The sequence below is a fragment of the Pagrus pagrus genome, assembly GCF_965226575.1.
Source record: "Pagrus pagrus genome assembly, chromosome: 8".
NCBI classification, from domain to species: domain Eukaryota; kingdom Metazoa; phylum Chordata; class Actinopteri; order Spariformes; family Sparidae; genus Pagrus; species Pagrus pagrus.
In genome coordinates, this window is record NC_140192.1 from 7,338,143 (window position 1) to 7,363,755 (window position 25,613).

The 25,613-nt window shown below is 41.7% G+C and overlaps 1 protein-coding gene across 3 annotated transcripts in view; it reads left to right on the top strand.

Moving 5' to 3' along the window:
• The window catches only part of grid2 (glutamate receptor, ionotropic, delta 2), a 476,444-nt gene that overhangs the window by 250,539 nt on the left and 200,292 nt on the right, over positions 1 to 25,613 (top strand). For all 3 annotated transcript variants that reach the window (XM_084359835.1, XM_084359836.1, XM_084359834.1), the window contains exon 3: positions 21,268 to 21,555. In XM_084359835.1, coding sequence (XP_084215961.1) covers positions 21,268 to 21,555 — 288 coding nt within the window. The remainder of the gene's footprint in view (positions 1 to 21,267; positions 21,556 to 25,613) is intronic.

The following is a 25,613-nucleotide window of genomic DNA, read 5'->3' on the forward strand; positions in this document are numbered from 1 at the left end:
AACAAACTGCATGCTCAGTATGCGTGCTGCCAATGGACCAGATCCCATCAGTCACTGAGAAACCTTTCAAAACTATTGGTACCTGTACTCTAATGGCTCGCATGGTGAACTCAGCGATTTCAGCACCTCCCCTATCTGTACCACAGCGATACAGCAACAATATAATCTTTCAATACTCTCGACTACATTCATTCATTCAGATTGTTTCTCCAGATTCTGCACGTTCAGCAGTTTCTCGTGCAACTGAACGATTTCTGCAGATGTTTCACAGTAAAAACAGACGATTCCCCCTGAACCACCGGCTCGGCTTTAATTAGACGAGAAGGAGAACGAGGAAGTGTTGAGTTTCCCTCGCAGACAACAAACAGCATTATTAGCAAATTGACAAGGCAGAAGACCAAGCCTTTAGTTAAAACAGTGACAATTAAAAATAAGCACTTGTCACAAATCAAAAGGATTCCTCTCAGCTGAAGTCAATAGATAAATACAGGGCTCAGACATTGTTTCAGAACTTGTTTATTACATGGTTTGTCAGCAGGATTACACAAAAACTACTGAACAGATTTTCACAAAACTTTTTAACATGTCCATACATTTCTCAAGGAATACTGCATGGACCTTGATGAAAGAAAAAAAACAGACGTATTCAGGTGGCTGGTATCTAGGAGTGAGTACAATTTGATGTTGATCCTAGATCTGGTGAGATTAAGCTGTGGTTAGGCTGGTTGGTTCAAGTTTGGTATTGGATTTGTACCTGCAGTGCTGTCTATTAGCTTTATTTTTTATTTAATTGTATTAATACGATATAAATAACTAGTCTGCTGTGCCCTTTCTGCTCTAAAAGTCTAAATGGTCAAGTAGGATGAAGTATTTATAGCCACAACATTACACAGTGTGATTGGTTTGTTAATTGTTTTGTCACTGGCACACTCACAACAAAAAAAAATACGATAAAATAATCAATTCCTCTCTCATAATTTCCCGTCAATTATCTTTTTGTTTCTTTTCCAAACAGTAATTTGCCCCAACATTTCATGGAAAGCCACCAGAGAAAAGTTTTACTGTATATAGACTGTATAAACATTCACCACTCTGACTTTCGTGTTTAGTGCTGCTAGAGGGATGTTCCACAAAGACAACATTTCCAATCAAAGTTTTAGCCTCAAAGTCAATTAGTTTCCGTCAGGGGGTCACACAAACAACCACTCAACAATGTGCCGCTCATTAAAGCAATCAGTGTTTTGGTAAACACATCCAATTCAAATTAATTTTTAAGAAATGAAGCACCAAAAAAAGACATTTGTTATTCTCTGTCAATACACAGTATGGTGGATGTAGCCTTTTTTTTCTATTTTGTTTTTAATGAGTCTGCTATCCGTATGGAATGCAATTACAGTGTTTGTCACTAATTGCCGTGTGTGTGTGCGTTTGCGTGTGTGTTTATTTGTTTCTGTGTCGGTGTGTGAGCTCCCATGTGTGTGTTTCTAGCTGTCTGACTCTCAGCGGTGCTTCGTCTCTTGTCCCATTGTCACCTAGCTGTTTGTGTCTCTCAGCAGCACAGCGCTAAAAGCTGTTATTGTTGTCATTGTGTTGAAGCCCTTTGCATCCACTATTGTTGTTCCCGGTTGCTATTAACTAAAGATCAGTCAGCTGAAAACCTGCACCTGTGAAAACACCGGTGTGACTGAAGGAAGGAATGCAGTTCAATAGAGTGAATAACTTAAACTATTATTCAATATCTATTTGCATTATTGACATACAGCCCAACGCTTTGTCCTATTAACCTCTACTACTTTTAAGTGCTATCAACTGCTTCTCTTTCTACTTTTTTGAAACGCGTTCCTGAAGTATTGTTGTTACGTAATGAGATTCCACCCTCTGGTTTTGTTTTTCCAAGGAAAATGATAAGTTTAATGGATGTCTTTGTGAACACTAAATCAGCAAGAGACGGTAGTGCTTATCAGGCCAGCAAAGTTAAAATCATGAGACTTAGACTCTAGAGAGCTTCTAGATAACAGCGCCATTACAGACCTCCTTGTTTATAGTGGAACACATTAAATGTCACTGTTGCATCAACAGAAAACATGCAAAAAACTCCCCCCACATGATGCTCTCATCATCAAACTGTAAGCATCACTGGTTGTCCAGTTTCCACAGCTGATATGCTGAGGTGCAAGTTTTTTTTTTTTTATTTGTTAATGAAATAGGCACATCAGACAAGATATCGGACATGTAAAAGTAAAGGAATGGGACATGTGTCTTCACACAATTATTAATACTTTTTTACACTTATGCACAGGCAAACAGAGAAACTTACACATGCAGTTCATGTGAACAGATGTCAGAGTGATGGTCGCCACAGCGCAGTGCTGCAGGGTTGAACCGGCATCTCTCCTGCTACCAGTCCACCTCTGTATCAAGAGGTCCATGCTGGACTGAATGTGTCCAGTTAAACCAAATCTTTATAGCCACAAATTTTAAACGAGACGTATTACGCTTTTTTTATTTTGTTCCTTTTGTTCAGTACATTGTATAGGTTGTTGTACATGTCAAAGTTGAAAAGGACAAAGTCCGCACCAACTGAAGCTCCTCTCTCCCACTGAAAACACTGCCCCTGAAACGCCTCATCAGTGGTCCCGCCTTTAATTCAGTGACTTTGTGACATCACACTACGTCACCATGTCACACATTTGCATAATTTATGCCTAGTGATGAGTTTTACACATAAGAATTGATTTAGCAGAGCTGCTCTGTCGGGTCAGGCGTGCGTGAGCTGACCAATCAAAGCAGACTGGGTATTCGGGAGGGCGGGGCTTAAAGAGACAGGACTTAAAACAGAGCGTGAGACAGTTTCAGACAGAGGGGGAAGACAGGACTGGACAGTATGAGAAAACTGATGTGTATTTTGAGCTTTAAAGCGTGTACACCTACTCTAGTAGTAACCCAAAATGAAATTATGAACATGAAAAAGAGCATAATATGTCTTCTTGAACATGAGTCATTCCTGCATTATCTGAGAACAACCAGAGATATCTTTACTAAAGTGATATCAAGTGAGCGCCAAAGATGGCGACTGTGCAGACTGTAACCTAATTTATCACTCACATGAGCGCTGACAACTGCGCAGAGCTGACTGTATGAATGTAGACATCGCTGCTGGCACTGTATAAAAAAGTAATAAAAAGTATCTAATCAGTTATGATTTATCAGTTTCTCTGCTTCTCCTCTCTTTTCCCTGTGTCTCTCTCTCCCACACAAACACACTGACGAGTTCGCCTCACTATGGACACGCACACACAAACACACGCAAACCCACAGAGGACAGCCGCTAACACGCACATTCATAAACACAGGTACATTTGTGAACACTCCTGCATAATCCGCTAATCGTTTGGCACGCTTTGGCAACAGACACCCACCACATACAGTTGCCTTTTGTTTAAACAGGCAGGAAACATTCGACAAAGATATACAATGACTTTTAGAAACCAGGTTCTGCTCCGTGACACAAACACGTTAGCCAACCGCGTTTATTTAAGGACATTTCTGCCAGAATTATCTCAAACCATTAAAATTGACATCTATTGTGCACAGACCCACACTGAAATAATCGCGTTCCTGCCAATTTCCTGCAGCGACAATCTGCCTTACACTGGCACACGGGCACAGAGACACACAGACAGAATAGTGAAAAGCACTCATTTGACTCTCAAAATCAGGGTCAGTTTTCATTCCTTGAGTGAACGACGTGTGCCACTGAATACTTCATTACACAGCGCTCTTCCAGCTGACAGACAGAGACGGAGAAGAAAGAGCGGGAAGAAAACAGACTAGGCTGAAGGCCTTGACAGACTCAATGTGTGCGAGCATTTCAACAAGCCAGCAGCTATCACGGAGATCATGGGAGATTTACATTGCGCTCATTAAAGCCACAGCCGACAGCTACTTTAATGAAAAAGGATATTTATCACACACAACGGCGGTGGAGGACCCCCAAAAACCACAAAGCACGTCTGTTTGTTTATGTCTTCGCGCTGTGTGTTTGGCTATAAGCACGTGCTCGTGCAATTATGGATCAACAGAGTGACAGCGTCGGGGCTTAACTGAGTACATTGCGCAGATTCTGCTGTCGCTTTCCAACCAAAAACACATCAGTCCTTTGCTCCGCTCTTCTCTCTAGGTCTTCACAGGGGGGCTGCCATCTGTCATATGGCGCGCAGTCACACATCATGCACACAGTGTATACAGTATATGAACAGAGAAACAAACAAACTCGCACGCACAAAAGCAAAAAAAAAGACAGATCCGGGAACAAACGCGCGGTGGCACGAACATTCACACAGCACAAATGCGCAAACACGCCCACGTGCACTCACTTTTTCCTCCCTCCTGAGCTCGTTCATTCTTGTTACAGCAACATAAAAGTTATCACGCAGGCTGTCAGGGGAGAGAGAGAGGGAAACTGGGGGGTGAGAGACATCGAGAAAGTGATTGCTGTGGTGCAACTCTTGTATATTTTTCTCAATTTAGTTTTCTGGGACATCGGGTGTGTGTACAGTGTGTGTGTATGCTGTGTACCGGGCTGTGTGTGTGTTTACAGTTTGTATTACTCTAGATATCCAGTTCAACTGCAGTTTAGAAAAGACGGTGTGGCTCTCTGAAGGAGACCTTTATGTGTTGACTGAAGGACTTCTCAGCGGGCGCACACATATACACGTACTATCATGCGGACTCACACAAACACACGTGTCTTTCGGCTTCCCGTTGAACGAGATACGCGCAGCGGGCGTTCATTTCTGCTAATGATTTGCCTGCAGAGGCCAGGAGACTTGCGGTGCTGAGAGGAGTGGAGGCGATTAGGTTCAATTCAATATGCATTTTTGGCGTGCGTGTCATATCAACAGTCTTGCAAGAGTGTCCAAACACAATTGGATTGCATCAGAGAAAACACAAATCTCCCTCTCTTTCTCTCGCTTCGGTATCTGTCATTACTCAGATGCCGCTGCTCTTTAATCTCTTGATTTTCTCCCCGCTGTCTCTTTTCCCCGTCTCTGTTGTCCTCTCCCTCTTTCCCTGTCTCTTTGTATCTCCATTTGTGTGCATCTCTCCCTCTGCCTTAACCTTATATGTGTCAGGCTGTATTAATCTCCCCCTTTTTTTTCCCCCTCAATTTCTCTCACACGAACTTTCCCTGTCAGTTTTCTTCCCTTACCCTCGCCGTCTCTCCCTCCTCCATCGGACTCTTCTGTAAAATTAAAGGTGAACGTAGCCTTTAGCTAGGCACTAGCACTTCAAAGCCCTTTCATTTCCCCTCTCTCTTTTCATCATGGGCAGGTTGAGTAGTGTTATAACCCCAAATAACCTTTTCACCAGATGGCCCTTGTGTCCCTGTCTGATCTCTCATAGATGGCTTTTATCTCAAGTGCCGCTGAGACCACACTGTACATACAGCTTGAGTGTACAGTATGTGGCCCCGAGCGGACGAGTGGAGCTTTGAGAGAGAAGCTTAAAGTCCAGCTCAAAACTAATTTCCCATAAATTTATGAACATGGTTTGATTAGAAAAACTCCCTTTAGCCTAAAAATCATCATTAATTAACATTAGCTTGATTGATTTTACAGACTAGTGTATCTTTAAGTGCAGTTTGATTTGACCAGCTCTTGTAAGTAGGTCCACAAGTTTGAGTCTTCAAAAGATTTCTATAGGTCTATAATTTGCAGAACTCCTCCATAAGTTTTAATTAGGCATAAATCAATAAATCAATATGAGAGTAATGAAATGTAATGTAAGTAGCAGTGTCAACACTGTCCAATTAAAACTGCAGCCCCTTAAAACGTAATAGATTTGAGATTCACAACTATCAATTAGCAATTGACGTATTGCCACATTTCGTGGCCACGAAGGCAGCGCTGAATTAATTGTACAACTTTACATAATCTCCTCTCTTCCATCCGGTTCACTTGCTGTGCTCGCTGGCTGGTAATGATGTCACTTTCACTTACTGTAAGTGCGCCGCCCACACACTTATGTTCAGTTGTTCATTTGGAATGGTGTTGTCAGACCGGGCTCCACGGTTGCAACAAGTACACATGCACTCCCACATGTGCTCTCCCACACAAATGCGAATGGGCACGCTAACATATTTACACACATATATAAAGGTGCAAGATGCCCTTTTAGGAATCTGTTTCTCAGCCAAGATGCCAGGATTTTTTGGAACTGTGAGGTGCAATATTCATAGTCACACATTACACAGATTTGAGGCTACCTTCTCCTTTAAAATGAGGGCGCCGGGCTGTTTTCTTTTTGTTTGTTTTTGTATTTGAACTTTTTCATTCCACCGTTAAGTTAGGACTTGTTACAGAAGTGTTAGAAATTGCTTGTATCCCATTTAAAAGAAGGGCCACTTCACAGCTTTTAATGGACAACTTTTATTGTGCGTTCTATTGTCATCCACCCACGTCACAAAACTCACTCAAAACTAAAGGATAACACTATAGCATGTAACTGTTGCACTTATAACTTGCGCCAAGCAGGTTGTGCTGCCCGTGTTTGATTGTTGCTTGGTTTGTCAGCAGGATTACACAAAAACTACCGAACGTACTTTTGTAAAAGTTGGATGGAGGATGAGTCTCAGCCTTGAATAGACCCCAATAACTTATGGATGGTTTACAATTTAGTGTGAATTTAGAGTGATACAGGGCTCGAGTTTGATAATGAATTTGGCTTGATTGAATTAAAAGGGAGTGTTGGGCCTTGGCAGAGGTATGCACTCTACTGAGTGCCTTTCAGGTTGTTATTGAGATAATTATTTGGCAGTGAAAAGGGCAAACTCAATTCTGGGAAGACAATGTTTGAATTTATTTTACTGAGTCTACATAATTCTGGATTTTATAGTACAGTTTTCATTCTCCATCTTAAACCTAACACTTGTCAGTGCCTCGCAGACATTGCAGATCTGCTGACTGGCCTTTCATCTGTCACAATGGGGAATAGGAGGTTTGTCAAACCTTTTTGCTGAGACTCCTCTGGATCTGTAAACTAGCTTTTCACCTCTTTTCACCCAGCATTGACATGCACCTTGGGTTGTCCATTCACAAGTGGTTAGCTCTTAGTACAGGTGTAAATGCACTCAAGAAGCATTAGGACACAAAGAGGTCTGAACACTCAGACCACATTCGGTGGTTGTTTTGGCCCCATTTGGCTACATTTGTGCATTTTGGGAAACAGCTGCTCGGCAGGCGCCAAATGTGCCAGTAAATTCCCCGAGGCTCCCCACCACGCTGGAGGGAAAATGTTTGTTCCAAAATAGTCATGTCATAAAAAACTCTGCTGAGAGTTTCTGCCACGTTTCGGTGATATTGGTGAATTTCTTGTTTGTGTCAGAGTTTGACCGACACACAATTAATTAGCATGAAGAGAGTGGAAGTGAGATCCGATCACAGATGATCACTCTAGAAGCATGTGGATGTGTGCATTTTAATGCTAGCTCACATACTTCAACTTGTGATTGGATCAACCAGGACAGATGTTGACGCCAGGTGTAAACTGGTTCACATGTGTTGTCACGATAAGGAAGTAGCAGCAAGCTGTGAAGACGATTAAAATGGCTTTTTTGCGTCTTTTAGCTGAAGATCAAGTCAAGAGAAGAGACTGAACACACTTCTCTCTTCTTTTCCCCCCTTTTTCCCTCTCTTACAAACACAGATACACAAATTCACCGGACCCCTGCCAGTACAGTTCGATCAAAGAGACTGTAAACCCACGTACTGGACTGAAACATTTAGATTTGGCCCGAGGACAGAATCTGCATAACAGCTAATTGTACAAATACCATGTTGTGTTAGCCTGCATTTTTAATTTGTGTGGTTTAATCAACTAAGAAATGTCAAATTCTGTGTGTTATGAGTAGTTTTACAATTCACCTGGGTGCTGTTTCGACTGTGCTTTCTGAATAATACATTTAATCTTTATCTTTTTTGTCTCTTGCCTAAAGTATTTGCACGATTTAATCTTTTTTTTTAATCCAAACAAGTCTCACAGAGCTTCTTTATCGAGCTGTAAACCTTTTTCCTTTTTGCCTTACTTTTGTACCACTAAGCCTTGTGGTTTTATAGTACTTTCTGATGAAGATTTGTCATCCAGCCTCGCCGAAAAAGTCAATGTAGCCAGACTGAATTTATTCCACATTCAGCCACAAAATGACAAGATCAACAGAATCCGCATCTCTGGCCCACCTCTGACTGCCTGGGAGAACTGTGCCAGAGATGTCTCGGGCCAAGGCCTCTACCTGTCGGCCCTGAAGTGAAAGGCGTTCTGTTGGGCCCTCATCCACTTGGCAAACCACTGCGTCCATAGTCGGCTGTGAGAGACGCGTCCTTCACAGCGTAGCCCTACAGGCAGGCAGGCAACCGAGGAAAATCAGCTGAAATATTCTCATTTCAACAAGTGGGCAAAATACCCATCTATTGATTGCTCCCGCAGTTATCCACTCTTTGATCACTAAATCACACAATTCACATCACCATCACCCGCCGAGTCGGGGTTTATCTCACTATTTGAAAATGTTTTATTAATTTGTTTGTTTATTTTCTTCATCCCTCCTCGTTAATGCTTTATTTATTCAGTTATTAGAAGGCATTTAGCCACAAACAACATGCTCATTTATCAGCAACAAGCTGTTCCCGTGCGTTCTTTGGATCAGATAGCAGAGGTCGGCACCATTTCAATTCCTGGTTATTTGAATTAATAATTCAGTTTATTTATTCTCCTTCAAACACAGATGGTGTCCCGAACTTTAATAAGTGCAAAAATTACATTTTTATAAAGTAGCCATACTGCTGCAGTGTTAAATACATTATTTACTTTCAAAGATACATTCCTGCAGGCACTTCACATTACATTCACAAACTTGAAATTCTTTTCTCAGGATTGGACTAAAACTGCTCGTTTGAAACATTAACATCTTTCTTTCGCATTTTTTCCTGTAAGTTTCTAAGAAGCGCATTTATTAAACATAAAGCAGAGTGAAAAGTTTGCGTTGATATTGAAATGCATGGGGAAAAAAATAAAGAAATAAAAAAAAGTTGCTGATGCTGGAGGTGAAAATAACAGACCTCTACGCTATGATTTCACCATCTGTTAAGATTAATTTCACAAAGCAACAGCAGTGATGTCATGTTGAGTCATTTCATTTCATGCCATTAAAGATAAAACAAAGTATCATCAGGGCTAGTTAGAGGTTAATGCAGCTGACATGAGGAATGACTATTGTGCCTACATTTACATTAACACATATCCATTTAATTGATGCAGTCATAGAGTCTCTCAGTAAATGCAACATTATATTTAGATTAAATACATATGGCAGGAAAGGTCAAGTTATTCTATAGCTATAGAGCAGTTGTGTAAGAATGAAATCCTGGGAAAAGACGCACAATAGCTCAGGAGAATTTCTTATCAGACAACAATTAGTCTGAGTACAAGAACGGGATTATCAGTAATTGGACAAGGGTGATGCAAGACACTCTTGAAGACAGTTTTCACCTTGTTGTGGAAGATGCTGACTGGCTGCTATTTTGAGTTTTCAAGGTCATTGCGCCATTTGAGAGCCAGGAGGGAAAACAGTTGAGCCCATGTTGAGTGCTGACCTTCCCAGCACAAGGAAAGGAGAGCAAAGAGGTCTGTAGTGGCAGAACACAAGACACTGGCTGGCATGTATTGCTGGATGGTTGCCTGGAGAGAAGGGACTGGAGATCCCCTCACAGTCTTGTGTGCCAGCACCAGGATTTTGAATTTGATACAAACAGCCATGGGCAGCTGGATGCATACATTAGCTTTGTTTGTACATGTTTGCATGCGTGTGTTTGTGTGTGCAAAGCCAGCCCGCTCACATCCCCAGGGCGTCAAATACGGACGTTTTTGTCACATCCCTCAGCATCTCATACAGATGCTCAAGGTACCTTTCAACATCTGCATGAGAGGCACCAGCTGTAAACTAACTCCAAAACCCATCCGGCAATATGAGACAATCAGAGCATCTGCTCCACCCGAAGTAGCACACAGAGCGACAGAGTCCCACAAGAGGTAGAGGGTAGGGTTGAGTGCTGTGTCACACACAAGAGCTTCACCCAGGAGACCGGGGTTTGCACCCATGTGAAACCAAATGCCAGTTATCTTTTCCTAAACCTAACCAAGAAGTTTTTGTGTTCGAAAGGCTTTTTGTCAGGAAGCCTTTGCACGTCGCACACAGACCCTAAAGGGTTGGGTTGTCTTGTGTGTCTGTATGAGATGCCAAGGGGTGTGACAAGGGGTGTTGGTATTTGACAACCTGCAACAAGAACGTGTTGGTCCAATTCACCTCATTGCTTTTGAATGCCAGACCGCTCTATTGCTTCTTTTTCAATCAAAAAGCATATACGAACCCGCGGCAACAACATGTGCTGAGGGGCATAAGTACGTACCTATATTCTCAAGCTTAAATATCATTTATCCATAAATAAATTCACAAGTAAACTCATTAGAGAAAGGTATTGTGTGTGTTCAAAGTAATCACGAGAGACTTGAAGGTGTGTTTTTGCGTAAACCAATTAAAAACTGTTGTGTAAGGCAAACAAAACTTAAATTAGCCGGTGGCTCAATTTCCAATATAGGCGTGAAAGGTACAGTGTGTTGTTTATTCTAATTAAGAGGAATTAAACTGCGATCTCTTCCTCTTCCTTCTCAATGCAAAAAAAAAAAAAAAAAAGATCTTAAATTATTCAATTAATTAATTTTGGTTAATCACTCTAACCTCCCATTACATGCATGTCAACTGCTCTCTATTGTTTCTCACTCTGTTCCCACCTCTGTCAGCGAGGGAGCAGGCACTTTCTTTCTCATTGAAGTAACTCTGATAGAGTCATGTATAATTATGGAGATCCCCACAGTCTCTCCATAATTCATCCATCTCTCGTTCCCTCCCTCCTTTCATTGCCTTCACCCTCTCGCTGTCCTGGCCGCTGATTTGCATTTATCTGCATCTGTCTCTATAGGCTTTAATCCTTCACTCATTTTTCAGAGCTCTTTACTGCAATACTTCGATTAAAAAATCACTCTGTTCCTGTTTCCAGCCTTCATTTCCATTTTCCTTCCGAAATATACACCCCTAACTTCCCCTAAAAAATGACCCTTTTCTTGTTTTTACTCATCCATCCGATCCATCGCTTCACTCTCTCTTCCCAGTGAATGTATGCAGCCTCAGCTAATAAGCTTATTTTATGTTGTGTCACGCACAGAAAAATTGCACAACAGCAATGGGGGAATATCTATTGTCCAACACAACAAATATTATGTTTAATATATGACACTAATGTGTTGTACAGCAACATCACCAGTTCACCAAATTGTGTGTGGGGTACCTCACAGACACACATCCATCTGCTTTTAAACCAGCAAACGTTGTTTCCTATGAGTCATACAGTCCCTCATCAGGTCAATCAGTTAAATAAACACACAATAAAGAAGAAAATCATCTCACTTCCACATATTATCTCCTGGAAATACTAGTCAATAACTCACATATCTCGCATATTGAACAACAGAAGCACATGCATCTCACATGCACAAACGCACACACACACACACACACACACACACACACACACACACACACACACACACACACACACACTGTGTGCATCTGGCTATCGAAACACCAAGTGGGAAGATATGACATCTGCCGTGTGCACAGGCAACGAAAACAGAGACACACCGAGCCATTAGCAGCGAACAACAACCAATCCATTTTCTAAATATGATTAAAGCCTTCACAAATGGGTCATTACCCAAGCTGACGAAGAGGATATAAAAAAAGATAGAGAGAGAGAGAGAGAGAGACTGGGTTTAGAAAACAGTTATTTTTTTATATAGATGCAGAAAAGCATGCTGTGTGCCTCTCTTCCTGGAAAACGGTTTCTAATAGTTCACATTAGAATCTATCACAAGGTCGGAAATTCCAGTAAAGCTGAAGAAAAAGAAAAAAAATTGAAGTGCAAGTGTCAAGAAGTGAGGGAGGAGAGAAAGAATGGCGTAGACCTGCCCCGGCGAAGTAATAGCAGTAAAAGCCTTGAGGCTGTAAACCGAAGAGCCAAGGATTTTCCCAGGGGACGCGTTCATCTCCTTGACTTTAAAGCGGATAGAGCTCGGACGCAAAGATATATACACAGTCGGGTCCCTTTGAATGGATTGGGGGTGGATGGAGAGAGGAATGGCCAAAGGAAACAAGAAATCAGAAAGTGGATAAACTGTTGCGCAGTGAGCCAGAGACGGAGGGCCTTTTCACACCGAGTCTTGTCATAGTGCACGTCATTTTGGTTCCTTGCTGATAAAAATCTGATAATCCAGTGCAGAACAGTTCAAACATCCCACTCCACATTTTTTGTCAATCATCAACAAATTAATGAATGATAGCAACTTATAAAAGAAAAATATCCATGTTGACTTTTAGTGAACTCAACATGAATCATATTCATTCAACTTAGTTTCACTTCATAATTTCCCACCCTGCTGTCGCTCTATGCCACCCAGTTTGAGAACCTCCAATTTAGTGTGACGAGGAGGACAGCAGGTACAGACACATTGCAGAAAGCTGCTGACAACCTGCATAATGTGGACGTTGGATGTGCGCAAGTATGTTATCAGCATCGAGAGAAAAAGAGGCCTGCGATACTGAAGGAGTGATGTCAGCAGGAGAGAAAGTATTAATAAAAAGCTACATGAAGAATGCAGAGTTTATCTCAATTTTGTAGAGCACAGGAGGAGGTGGTCTACATTCAGATGTTCCACTTTGTCTTTTTTCTTCTGCAGATCTTTGAAAATTCACACCACACTCGGCGAGAAAGACAAATGTGCTGTTAAATAGCTGCACCCTTTTTTCCCCTCAGACGCTTGAGTGCAAATATTTTAGACTTGGTTTTTGAAAAGGCCTTAAATGTGGGAACAGACACTTTGGGGATGGGAAAAATAGAAGTGAAACCAAAGAGATAAGAAGAGTAGATCAAATGGAAAAGATGAGTATGTTAATATGCACATCTGCGTTTGTTTAAGTTGCATATAAAGAGGTACTTGCCGAACAAACCTTGTCTCGAGCACTTTGATAAAATACCTGTACAGCACTGGCTTTCTTCACAATCCATTAGAGAAATGTATTTCTTCTTACATCAAAAATCTTCTTGTCTTTTTGCTTTTCACAGCTATGAATTATATGCGATGTATAGTGAAGTATTGTGGAGTAGTGCTTACCGACTAGATGGATAAATTAATGTTAAAGCAAAGGATAAAGGCAGGAGGTATGGATGGGTAGATGATGAGGTTTTGGCACTAAAGGTAAAAATGCATACGGTGCAGTTTAATTGGATTTAATAAACAATTGAGTTGATGGATGGATGAATAGATGGACGGAGAAAAATGAATTAGCCCTGTACATGCACCAATCTCAGATAATGGAGTGAAGGAGTAGGTTAAGCCTTGATGGGTGGCAATAGGTGAAGGAAGACGGGAGGAAGGAGAGCAGGGTGTGGAGCGGGGATGCATTTACCCATCCTGCTCAACAACACTGTTGGCTAAAAACCAGGGAAATTATGCTCTTGACTCATGCTGAATGGAGGAAGAGAAGGAATACAAAAGAGGACGAGGTAGAGAGATGAGTCGTGTAAAATAAGTGGTTATTTAAGAAAAAAAGGGAAGAGAGGAAGCCAAGTGGGAATGGAGGCGGAGTGAAAGTTTAACGGAAAGAGGGAAAAAAGAGAGAGATGGGGATTGGGAAAAAAAGGAAAAAGCGGCATTCATCTGGCGAGTGTGATAACGGCGAGTGCCGTAACTGGATAAATATAGTGGGAAAGGGTGCTGGATTGAGGGGCAGTTGGAGGGAATGGAGAGAGGAGGCACAGATAGAGTTACAGAGAAGACAAAAAAAAAGTGGGCTGGATGAAAGAGGGGATGTATACATCTCCAGGGCACAAAGAGCTAGCTAGGAATAGATGATGTTAAATGTGACAAGATGAAGGGACCAAAGGGGGGCCATTAAATGTTAATGGGAACAGGGTAGGAGGTGGGGAGGCGTACTGGGGGCAGGAGTAAGAACAGATTGTGTTTGCGAGAAATCATCAGTCTGGTATTTTCAGCAACAGAAAGTGCCAGAAGTCAGGGAACTTAGAGTGATAAATTTCAAGAGAAACAAAGTCGAAAAGGGCATGTTATCTTTTGCTCATTCTACCTCCCTGACCACATTAATTCAAGTGCTAATTCCCTCAAGGAGTGTATATCAGCAAGCCAACGACCCACACAGACACACACCGAGGCATATATAGAGCAGAGCATATTTTCAGCCTGCCAGCAGTGTGAGTAAGCGTCTCTCTCTGCCACTCACTGCTTAGCGTGAACGCCACAATGCATGGCAGCAGTTCGGAGCTGTGGAACAATACATGAAACAATACGCAGACACAAGTAGGTCACCTCAACACACACACACACATATATGCACACTCAGTTGTAGACATGCGGAGACACTCTTGGCGGTGGCAGTGCTGTGGGCGCTGGCTTGGATTTCCTCTCGCTTTGTCAGTGAATTCTGATGAAATCAAACACTTGATTATGATTAGATACTCATCTTAGAGCCAGCAGATACTCCACGACTTTTCATTCAGCTTATTGCTTTACATAATGAAATACCTCCCTTGTGTTGAAAATGTATTGAGCTGTCCCTGTTCTTGTCAGCTAAGCAATCCATAGAAGTAAATTGATAGATGCGTGACTGATAATGATATGGAAGCGGACACCCATCTCTTGCTAGACAGGCCATTTGCTATTGAGTGACAATACGGTAGGGTACAGACCATGAGGCATTATATATCTGTCAACAATTTACTTTTTTGTATACCGTTTCTACTTGATAGCTTTCCCTTTATTACCCTTATTTGCTGTTCATTGTAGACTTTGTTGCTAATCAACAAGCAGGACTACTTTATTGCATTAATGTCTTAATTATCTAGGTATTATCTAGGTATTTAATATACGGGAAAAGGACAAAGCAACAGTTTAGTCTATAAAGTTTCTCAATACCATTTCGATAAAATGTAAAATATAAAATAATGAATCCATATTGTGATATCAAAAAGCACATATCATGACAGGCCTCAAAAATAGTTTCAATACAGAGCTCTGGTGACCCAAACCTGCTTGTCTCATGGTCTCTATGGTATCTGTGTTCCAGTGTTTACAGTATTTCATGTCCTTCATTGCTGCTTCACTTGCATCCCGCCTTGTCAACCCATTTTTTTTTCAGTGGTTTTGCGATTTCCCTCTTCCTTTAGCTTAAAATACCTCCAAACAGCTAACAGAATAAGGCAGGCAGACGCTGTAGCTGCTGTTGATATGAGACTGCTATTCATGGCACATAGCACAAAGTGTTACTATGTGATTTGTACATTTTTAAAAGGAGGTATGGCCAAATAATCCTAACCCTCTGGGTGTGTGTTTTCTACGACACAGTTGCTACTGAATGCTCATGAAAAATATTCTAGAGATACTACAGGCGGCAGCGTGTTCTCTACGATCCTCTATGTCGTTTGTGACTACACTTTGCTGCTTTTATCTTTGATCACCTAAAAGCTACAATATTATATAGAATTGAGTATTTATAGTGTATAGTTTAAAGCAACCATTCCCAAATTAAAAAATGACGCGGCCCAAGCTGACATGAGTCTGTTCTGCAATCAAAAAACTGTGTTGCACATGTTAAGGTCGGTAGATGGCACAAATATCAATGAAAAACAGACTTCAACATCAGATAAAAAGAGGTCAGATAAATACAGAAAAATAACCAATAATTTAACCAATTATTTTATCAGATCTGATTACTTTTTAATTAAAGTATTTTATCATAACTATTGTACGGCAATTTTGAACTTCAATACAGAATTGAACATTCGAATCTTTCTATTTATTGTAAATGACCTCTCTTCACGGCCCACTAGGGTGTCACGACACACACTTTCGAAATCACTGGTTCAGAAAATATTATAGATCCAACACAAAACAGATTGAAGGGCGGAACCGAGAAGAGAACGCAGTCACGAATCCATCTGCCGCTTCAGCACCATGGACAGTTCCATGAATTTCTCATGATGTTACATGGTCGGGGGCAGAGATCCTGACCTGCACAAACATCAGTCAGATGAAGGATCGATCGGTCAGGTGGACTAGACTGACACATTCAACCAAACAGCCCCTCTGCCCCTGAACTTGTTCTGTTATAGGGGACCCAGAGAAAGGATGGCAGGTTAACGAGGGGGAGGGCATCCCCTCTCGTCCCCCCTCAAACCACCTACCGGCTCTATAAGTTTTGAGTTGAGTTTTCTGCATATATATGTCAATTTGATTTCGGATTATATTGGCTGAGCGATCGTTAGAGGGGATACATGCATAATGTGTTTTACTCTATTTAAAACTGTATTACCACTGTTGTCTCTTATACACTCCAACTTACTTAAGAAATGTTCTACAGCCACAGGCACAGACACCGTTTTATTGGTTTTCTTCAGCTATTGATCTACTTGGTTCCTACCTCTCTCTCTCTTTCCTCTCCCTTCAATCCTCAGTCACTGGGCCACAGAAACTAAAGGACTGGGTATCGGTGTGATAAAGTGTGTGTGTATGTGTGTGTGAAGAGAGCTGCTTGGCGAGACTCAGATAGAGAGGAGAATCGGTCACACCTGGGTGCGGGTGAAGTGCTTGCAGTCCATTTCTTCTGACAGACCAACAAGCTGGGGAGCGAGCGCTCAATAACATGCTCCGTTGCAGGACAACACGTGTACAGCGCACACCGACTTACACAACATGCGTCGAAAAATGTCAACATGTAAACAAGATGAGGGTGAGGAAGCGGATCGATATACTTGGAATTCACAAAAAATCATGAAGAGCAATTGATTTTTGATTTTACAAGTTGCTGAGTTCCCAATAGAGGTTTGGGGTCTCACGATAGATACATAAATAAACACAGGGCGGATAAATTTAACACAGTGGATGAACCCTGTGGCTGAAAGTCCGAGGCCTTGGATATGAACATGTCTGTTTGTGTGACTGACGTGTACATCCCTCAAATAAACACCTCTACATGACCGCTTGACAGGTTTTAGCTGCTTTAGCGAGATTGATCCTGGAATGATTTATCGTGAGTCAGTGTACAGCTCGTGTTCAGGAGGGGCTTAGATGTGTGAGTGTGCTTGCGTGGGTTGGTGGCGGCGGCGGTGGTGGTGAAAGAGTGTGGTTTAGTAGGTGGTGATGGTTCAGGATGAGAGCTGAAAAACTCCAAATGGTTATGATTCTTGTATTTGTTTGCACTCCTACACACCTCTCTTTCCGTAGTCCAATTCTGTTTTTGTGCTCCAAGTGCAGTCATTGTTCACAGCGGTGATTCTTTAAAAGTGTTGGCAAGGTATAAGGAAACAACAATTCCATCTGTGCTGCTTAACATTGCACTCAGGCAGGCCTTTTTTTTTTCTCTTTTGGGATTATTTATGTGCTTTTAAACTTTTCACAATGCAAGCAAAGTGCGTTTCTCCTCGCCGCTGTCAAACTCCGAAGACATGTTTTGCATGCTGCATCAGCACCTCTAACCCTTTAACTGTTGCTTTCCTCAGTGATCTGACATTGGGCTGGGTTAACGCAACGGGCCCTTTAAGTCATTAGCAAACAGCATTAATGAGCCTAGTGCTCAGAAGCCCCCTGCAGACTTAAGAGTGTGTGATGTAGAGGGGATGAGGGCACTAATTCTCCAAAGTGCCCTCATAAGTAGAGGATTAGCAAAGCCTTCCATTAGCCAAAGCCTTGATGATGCTAAGCTAATACGGTATACTGTAGCCAGACAAGAGCACGGCGGCTAAATCGTTAGCATGACTGCTATAATAGGGATGTGGAGTCTGGATAATGTAGCTTATAATACATAACTGGCTTATTCAGGCTCGAAATATTCATAGGAATGCACACTCACATACGCCGGCAGGAAATTCATTCACACTTAATGTATGCACAAATAAATCCACAGGTGGACCTTCCCACACACACACACACACACACACACACACACACACACACACCCACAGGCATACGCTCAAGCACTAAGATGATAGTAGATAGAAGATGGATGACTGGTTTTAGGAATAATGGCCATGACTAAGCAGTATGCAGAGACTTAGTGGAGTTTAATCATATATTGTTACACTATAATTAATTCCTCAAAGTGTGGACTTGCACAATGGGCAGTGAGATTGAAACTGCTATAACTTCTACTCATTAATCATCTACATCAATGCACGAGGAAATGGTCGCCTGAAATAACCCCGTAGCTATCGCTGAAAAGGGACAATCTATTGCCAGTTAATTGCAGAATGGCTTTTGTGTTCATCATGTTTTGTGTTACCTCCAAATTAAATTTATGTAAGTGGACTGCTTAAGACTTGAGTGACAACTATAGCCAATTTACCTTGAAAAAAAACCAAGCCCCGGCTCCATAATGTCTGTAATCGTGTGCATTAAGCTTTCTTAATGTTTGAAATGCAGACTTTTCAAGACAATTAAAGTGTCACATGAATTTAGCCTTATAGTTACATCTCAAAAGTGGTGTATCCAAATTAAATCAGTCATGCTTAAACTATGTAATTAACCAACAAAAGCGATGAAGCAGAAGCCACGCTGCGCATCATTAATGCGCAGACAAACACAGACATTCTCGGATTTGTCAGAAACTCATCCGTGCAAACAGCTTCGAAAAAACCAGTTGACACAGGAGACACTGTCATATTGTATTGCTCTCGTGTTCTCGTTCTCTCTTTCCCTCTCACACACACACACATGCATGCACACATACAAGGTTTTATTCTGCTTTTCTCAGCACGAAGAATCTGTCTCCTCAAGCTTTTCTTCTTTCTTCTCTCTTTCTTTTCTCTGGCTTTATTTTTGCAGTGTCGACAGATTAGCCCGCGTGGCGTTATACAGGCTGACTGTGTGTTTTAGATTGTGCTTTCTTGCCATTGTACTTTGCCATCGCGCCATTTGTGCGTGCGCATCCGTGCGTGTGTGTTTGTGTTGACTGCACTGTCTATAAACTTTTTTTTCCCTATTACTTTTTGTTTTACTCTGTGACAGGATTTTAGTCAGCTAGAAGTGAAATAAACACGATCTGATGCTTAGCACAGAGCGAAGGACAGGGTGAGCAGCAGGAGGGCCGAGGTGAGGGATGAAATGAAGATGAGGATGAGTGAGAGATGGGAAACGGGGATAAGGGCATAAGGGCAAAGTAAGGGTGGCCTTGTGGTTAAAAGTTAATGGAAGAGACGACTGAGGGAGGAAAAGAAGTGTGCAAAAAAAATAAAAAATAAAGTCATAACGAGGTGATTAATCAAAAAGATGGCTGGAGTGAGGGAAGGAAAGAAGATACGGTGGCTGTTTGTGTCGCCACGAGGGTAAACAAGAGACGAGGGAGGAAAACGGCTGGTGAGTAAAGATGGTGGGCGGAATAGAAAAGGTGCTGAAGACGGGATGTTGAGAAGGAGGTGGAAGAGGGAGGCAGACGACTCCAAATTGAGGACAGTGTACAACATGCAGTGGTGCTGTAAGGCAACGAAAAATGAAAATCACTGCAAGACTGCAGCTTTGAAATGATTGGGTCTGAAGGGTAAGCACTCAGAGGGGCTGTTTTGGACAAGAGGGGAGATAACAGGGGAGTGGGTTGAGAGGGTGGGAGGTAGAGGTGTTTTTGACAGCACTAGAGGTCTAGTGAGGATGAAAAAAGGGGGAAGGTAGGAAAAGGAGAGGTGAAATGAGCACAGATAGTGTCTCTGAGCTGAGGAGCATTTAGGCAGTCGAGCACAAACAACTGGGGGATTGTGAATAGTCTGTCTGGCGAGAAGGGCATATTTTACAGCATGATTTTATAAACAGCTTTGAACACACTTTTTATGGACGCACACTTTAATAGTTGTCTACATCACAGTGCTTTATATTGTACTGTTGTTCGTAAGGTCAATCAGTAATGTGGACATTAACACAACTCTTCAGGCTGAAGACCTGACTTGGTTTCAGTTCAGCAGCGAGGATAGAGGATGGGATAAAGTGGCAGAAAAAGCAAAGCGTGCTCTGCAGCAAGTGTTGTGGTGATGCAGTCAAACTATAGCATACAATAAGTCTCACTAACTACATATATTAGGTTATTTTCTCAGACACGAGTTTTGATGGACTGTCACCTAAATTCTGTCTCATCAATCTGCGTATGAATAACAGCTTAACTTTCAAACTGCGTATGTATACCACATTCCAGTTTTGCATGCAAGTGATACGCCAGTCCTTCCCATTTACTTTTGTGAAGAGCAGATCTATAGTCAGATGACTTCTGTTGATGACTTCATGGTTACAAAATCGACATCTAGCAGTTGCAGCTAGGTTCAGGAAAAGATTAGGTTATGTCTGTTAACTTACCGACGAAAAGTCCTGTTTGTGCACCCTGCTTGGACTTGCTTATGCTTTATACTATGTCAAATCAAGTTTATAATGTACGGTATTTGGACCAGACATTCATGGGAAATATTGACGTATCACCTGCCTGCAAAAAAGGGACTCTACTGTACGCACAGCATGCAGTCTCGAGTCATGTTATATGTATGTCGACTTAAGCGAGTGTGCTGCTTCTTCGTATGTACCTGAATGATGTCCATGACTCCATCCATTGATGTAGTGACTCATAGTACTCTGTGCGGCAGCTTTAAGTGAAGCCAATTCTTGTGCCATACTGGGCTTTTGTCAGTTTACAGTATGTTCCTGCTCTGCTGCCATATGTTTGACTACCTCTGTATCCAGCTTCCTCCCTCTCTGTTTTCATATCCTCGGTGTAAAGTTACCACAGAGCAGGTTGTCTGCTAGTGTAACAGCTTTTGTCCTCAAAATAACTGTGCAGTGCATGTGAAAACAAACGGGAACAGCTTGCGAAGTATTTCCCCGTCTTTGAGTCGATGCTGCAGTGTGGCGACTTGTAGAATAAGAATTATTTGCCTTTGTACATTCTTACCACAAATAATTACAATGATCAGAACTATGACTTTGTACTGCGCACAGATGTAACAGATGCTGATATGTTTACCAGCAGTGACTCTCGGCGTAAAATGAGTAGAATAATAACTCCCTTTGTGTGCTTTGAGAAATAACAAATTCCTCTTATGTTTTTCCTCCCTGCAGCCTGTGAGCTGATGAACCGTGGTATCCTGGCTCTGGTCAGTTCAATCGGCTGCATGTCAGCGGGCAGCCTTCAGACTCTGGCCGACGCCATGCACATCCCCCACCTCTTTATCCAGCGCTCCACAGCGGGAACACCCCGCTCCGCCTGCCCTCAAACCGGTCGCTTCCCTGGAACAGATGACTACACCCTAATGGTCCGCCCACCTGTCTATCTCAACGAGGTCATCATGCAAGTGGTGTCTGAGTACAGCTGGCAGAAGTTCATCCTCTTCTATGATTCTGATTTCGGTAAGGAAAAAATGAACCAATCATTCATGCCAGTGTTCATTAAAATACCCTCATTTTGATAATAAAGAGATATCTATCATTGACATGGGTAAAATGAGACACAGTAGGTCCATGAAACTGGCTTCGTATGAATTTTCATTTTGTGTAATGTAAGTTTGAATGGCTTCTCAGCATGGTAGGGCATTAGAGAATTAATGGATGTATGGTTAAGCTAGAAACTTTGCCCGCCCTCTCTGGCAGTCTTTCAAATAACCAGACAGCAGTCAGACATGGACATATGTGCAGTATGTACACATGCACAGAATAAAGATATACGCATGTATTTTTATGCATCTTTATTCAAGAGACACATTAGACTGCGTGGGTGTATGCATGCTCTCTCATTTCACCCTGCACCTCTGTCTGTATGTCTTTTCGCCCTCTCCCTTTACAGTCCATTAACTCTAACATTAGACTAGCAACATCCTATGTCCCTTTTCATAAACTGCCTCTCTGTTTTTTTTCAGTATCTTAGTTTACTTCTACAGGAATATATTCCTCTGCTGTTTTTTGTGCAGGTGTATTCGTAACATGTTGGACACAATGTGTCCTTTCCATCCCCAAACTTTTTCCAGTTACTTTATAACAGCAAGTGACAGAAGTAGGGTCGCACAAACTTTATCTAAACTCACATGGAGACTATGGCACGCTGTCAAGAACCTGTACTGGTTTAATTTGCACGGCAAGGCCCCGTGATCCCATCTGGTACTTTAATGTGTAAATAAAAGCGATATGAGTCATACAGTAGGGCTCAAACTTAAAGGCATGTTGCATTTTGGATCACACCCCAATGAGCAATGTTGAAGCAGTTATTTTGCTAGCTAATGGAAAGTCAGAGTGACATCAATCGATGGTGGGTGGAGAGAAGTTTGCCTCCTAAAAGTTTTTGAGGCTGAAGAGAGCTGCGTGGTCATTTTCTGCCTCGGTGTTGATTCAATCCTCATAAGCTATAATGGGGCTCCATCTCGCTCATTGCAGTCAATTAACACAATTAATGTGTTGTATGCATTGATCTCCAATGAGATCTCTGCAGTGGAGTTGTTTTGCGATGTCTTCTGCAGCCTCAAAGTAAATCTTATAAGGCATTAAAGCCTTTCATCAGCATATTGAATATGTCATGAAAGTATGTTCTAACCAGTGAGCTCTACCAAGCAGTGTATATTGGACGGATATTGAGTAGTGGCTAATGTGGCCCTTTTGGAAATGCTAGTCCGACACCTCAGAAGTCAGCGTAGTAAATATCAGAAATAAATCAACTCTGAACAACTCATGGGGAAATAATCTGTACATGAATTGGTAGAATAGAGGTACACAGATACAGTGTACTGATATAGTCCTACACTTTGTGTATGTTATACTGTTGGCATAGCTTCTATTACCTTTTACAACATACAACATACTTTGCAAGAACAGCAATCATTAGACTGGTACATGAATGATAAGAGACCGGTATGATAATAAATGCATTAAGAAATCTTGTCAAAAAGAAAGTTTTTAATGCCATACTGAAGCTGGATCAGACAGCATCTCTTCTTAATTACTGCTTGGATATATGCCGCTTGTGCGTGCTTGACTGCAAGCTGTTGATTTGAACGTTTATCTGAAGGATTAAGCTGGTTTAGGCCCTTTTCCATACACTGAAATCTGAAGCGACAGATGTGGTTCATGGTTATAGTCTCTGAGCCACAAAGTTCTATGCTACTTTGAAAGCCTCCGTTTCACACCCTAAAATCAACTTCATTAAAGTTGCATGCAAATTACCAACAAATGTATTCATGCCTGTTTTGAAAAGGCTTTTACTCTAACCTTTGCACAACCCTCATCAAGACCGAAAGAAGCAGGAATGCCAGTTTTTGTCCGACAACCTTCAGTCGACTAGTTTAAATCCAGACTATATCCCCAAATGTGTCTAGTTCCCACAAAATATCTACTCAATAGACCCCATTCACACACACATACGCACGCACGACTGCAAACACACACATTTTCGCACCCCATTTAAATCCCTCTATCCCCTCTGTGCTCTGTGGCCACTGATTCAGCGCATGGATCCTCTGGGTTTTGGCAGTGCTGTTCTCTCAGCCACAGAAGGCCCTTTAAAGATATCACCATTGTTCCCTAATGGCCTAACCCCCTGTTCAAGGAGAGAAGGGAGAAAGTAAGAGTGCAACAGAGAGAGAAAGAGAGAGAGAGCAAGACAGCGAGGTAGAGAGCGAGAGAGAGAGAGAGAGACAGAGATGGCCTTTAAGATGATAGCAGTGTTCCCAAAAGGCCTCGCCTCTGTACAAGGAGAGTTCTTTAGAGAACAGACAGCAGAGTGTGTCCCCTTAAATGAAGCTACGGTGCAACTGTCCCAATCCCTATTTTCAGCTCTACTGGTGCGTTCGGGACACTGAGAACACATGTTTTCTCTCTATTATCTCTCACCCTCTCGCGCCATCTTCCTTTCTTTTTCTGCCTTTCTTTTTCCGACTCCCACTCACGCCTTTCCCGAGGACGGTGACTCATGTTGACACTGCAAAGCTTGATATGTATTAAAAAATGTGAGTGACAAGTTCATGTTACCTGCTGAGTCACCTCGTCCATAATCCAGTCAGAACTACAGCGCCGGTCTCGTAGAGCAAATGTGGGAAGTACCACTTAGTGGTAATAACACTGTTGACATTAAGATGATTTGTTTTGTTTTGCTTTTAGCCAATGACAAGAGGGGCCAGAGCCACAATAGTAAAAGGTTACAGCCGAACAAAAGAGCCATTTTAAAAGTGTGACGCTTGTTAGGTTGCCAGTCTTTTATAAGGTGAAAACCATAAAAGTGCTGATATTTTGGACAACATTGTGTTTGTTTAATAATAATAAGTGTGAGTAAGGTAAACTGATAAAAATAGGGCTTCAATATTATCAGAGGAAAACATTTTACTATAAATTAAAGTACTACAAGATAATGATTGTGTGAGAAGCAGCTATGTGTCTCTAGATTGGCTGTTTTGTCACATACTGGCTGCAGTGGTCAGTAGGGCAACTGTCTAAAATGTCAGCTTAGCCCTTCATGCCTATGTGTATATCCTTGTTATTGACTGTGTAGTTCTTAATATTTTCGCAGATGTTTAAAAATTAAATATGAACTCAATAACAGTAAACTGGTCCTCACCTCAAGAGGATGCAATTTAAAATCAGCCCGTTTGTAAAAAGGCAGTTGATTGTTGAAATGTGCCAAAAGGGACTGCAGATGTAAATTAGCTGTAAGCTAACTCTGGTACAATGCATCAAATGGCAACATTTATGTCGAATACTGTACATGATAAAAGATGAATTAATTAAAAAAAGTTTTCAGGTTATGACCCATATCTATATGGCCATTAAATATCCTTATGCTGCCGTGCATAGTGCTGCCTAATGAAGCATGTTAATAGCTTTGAAACAAAGTTTCATACCTTAAATCTTCCTCCCTCTTATCTTTAAAATTCCTCCTTACAACAATTTGCTCATTAGTGATAATAGGCCAGATGAGAACAGCGGAGAACTCATTTTGTTCCTCCCTTTCATCACACAGTGAAAAGTGTGAAAATATCAACCACCGATCTGATGGGTTCACACGAAGAAGAGGAGTGTGCGCAGTATTGTGACTGCTGATGCTACACTAACCATCACCTCACCTCGTTGCATCTGCCCCCTTTGTAGCGGTGGGAAATAAAAATAAAAAATCTTGACAGGGCAGATAGATGAGAGCTGTTTAATGAGCAGAGAAAGGGCTAATATTAAGGAAAGGAAGAGAGGAATAAAAAAAGAGACAAATATAGAAAAAGGATGCAAAACTGCTTCATGCACAGAAGTAATCAAATAGGAGACACATGTAAAATATGAATTGTGTTCTAAATTGATCACACGAGGACCTTTTAAAGTGTGAAAACTTGATGATACTGTGATTTTTATTTTCCAAATGGCTCGAACTCCACCGTCTACTCTCATCTTAATGAATAAATACAAATATAGGAGCGTTATGAGTGAAATTATTCATCGGT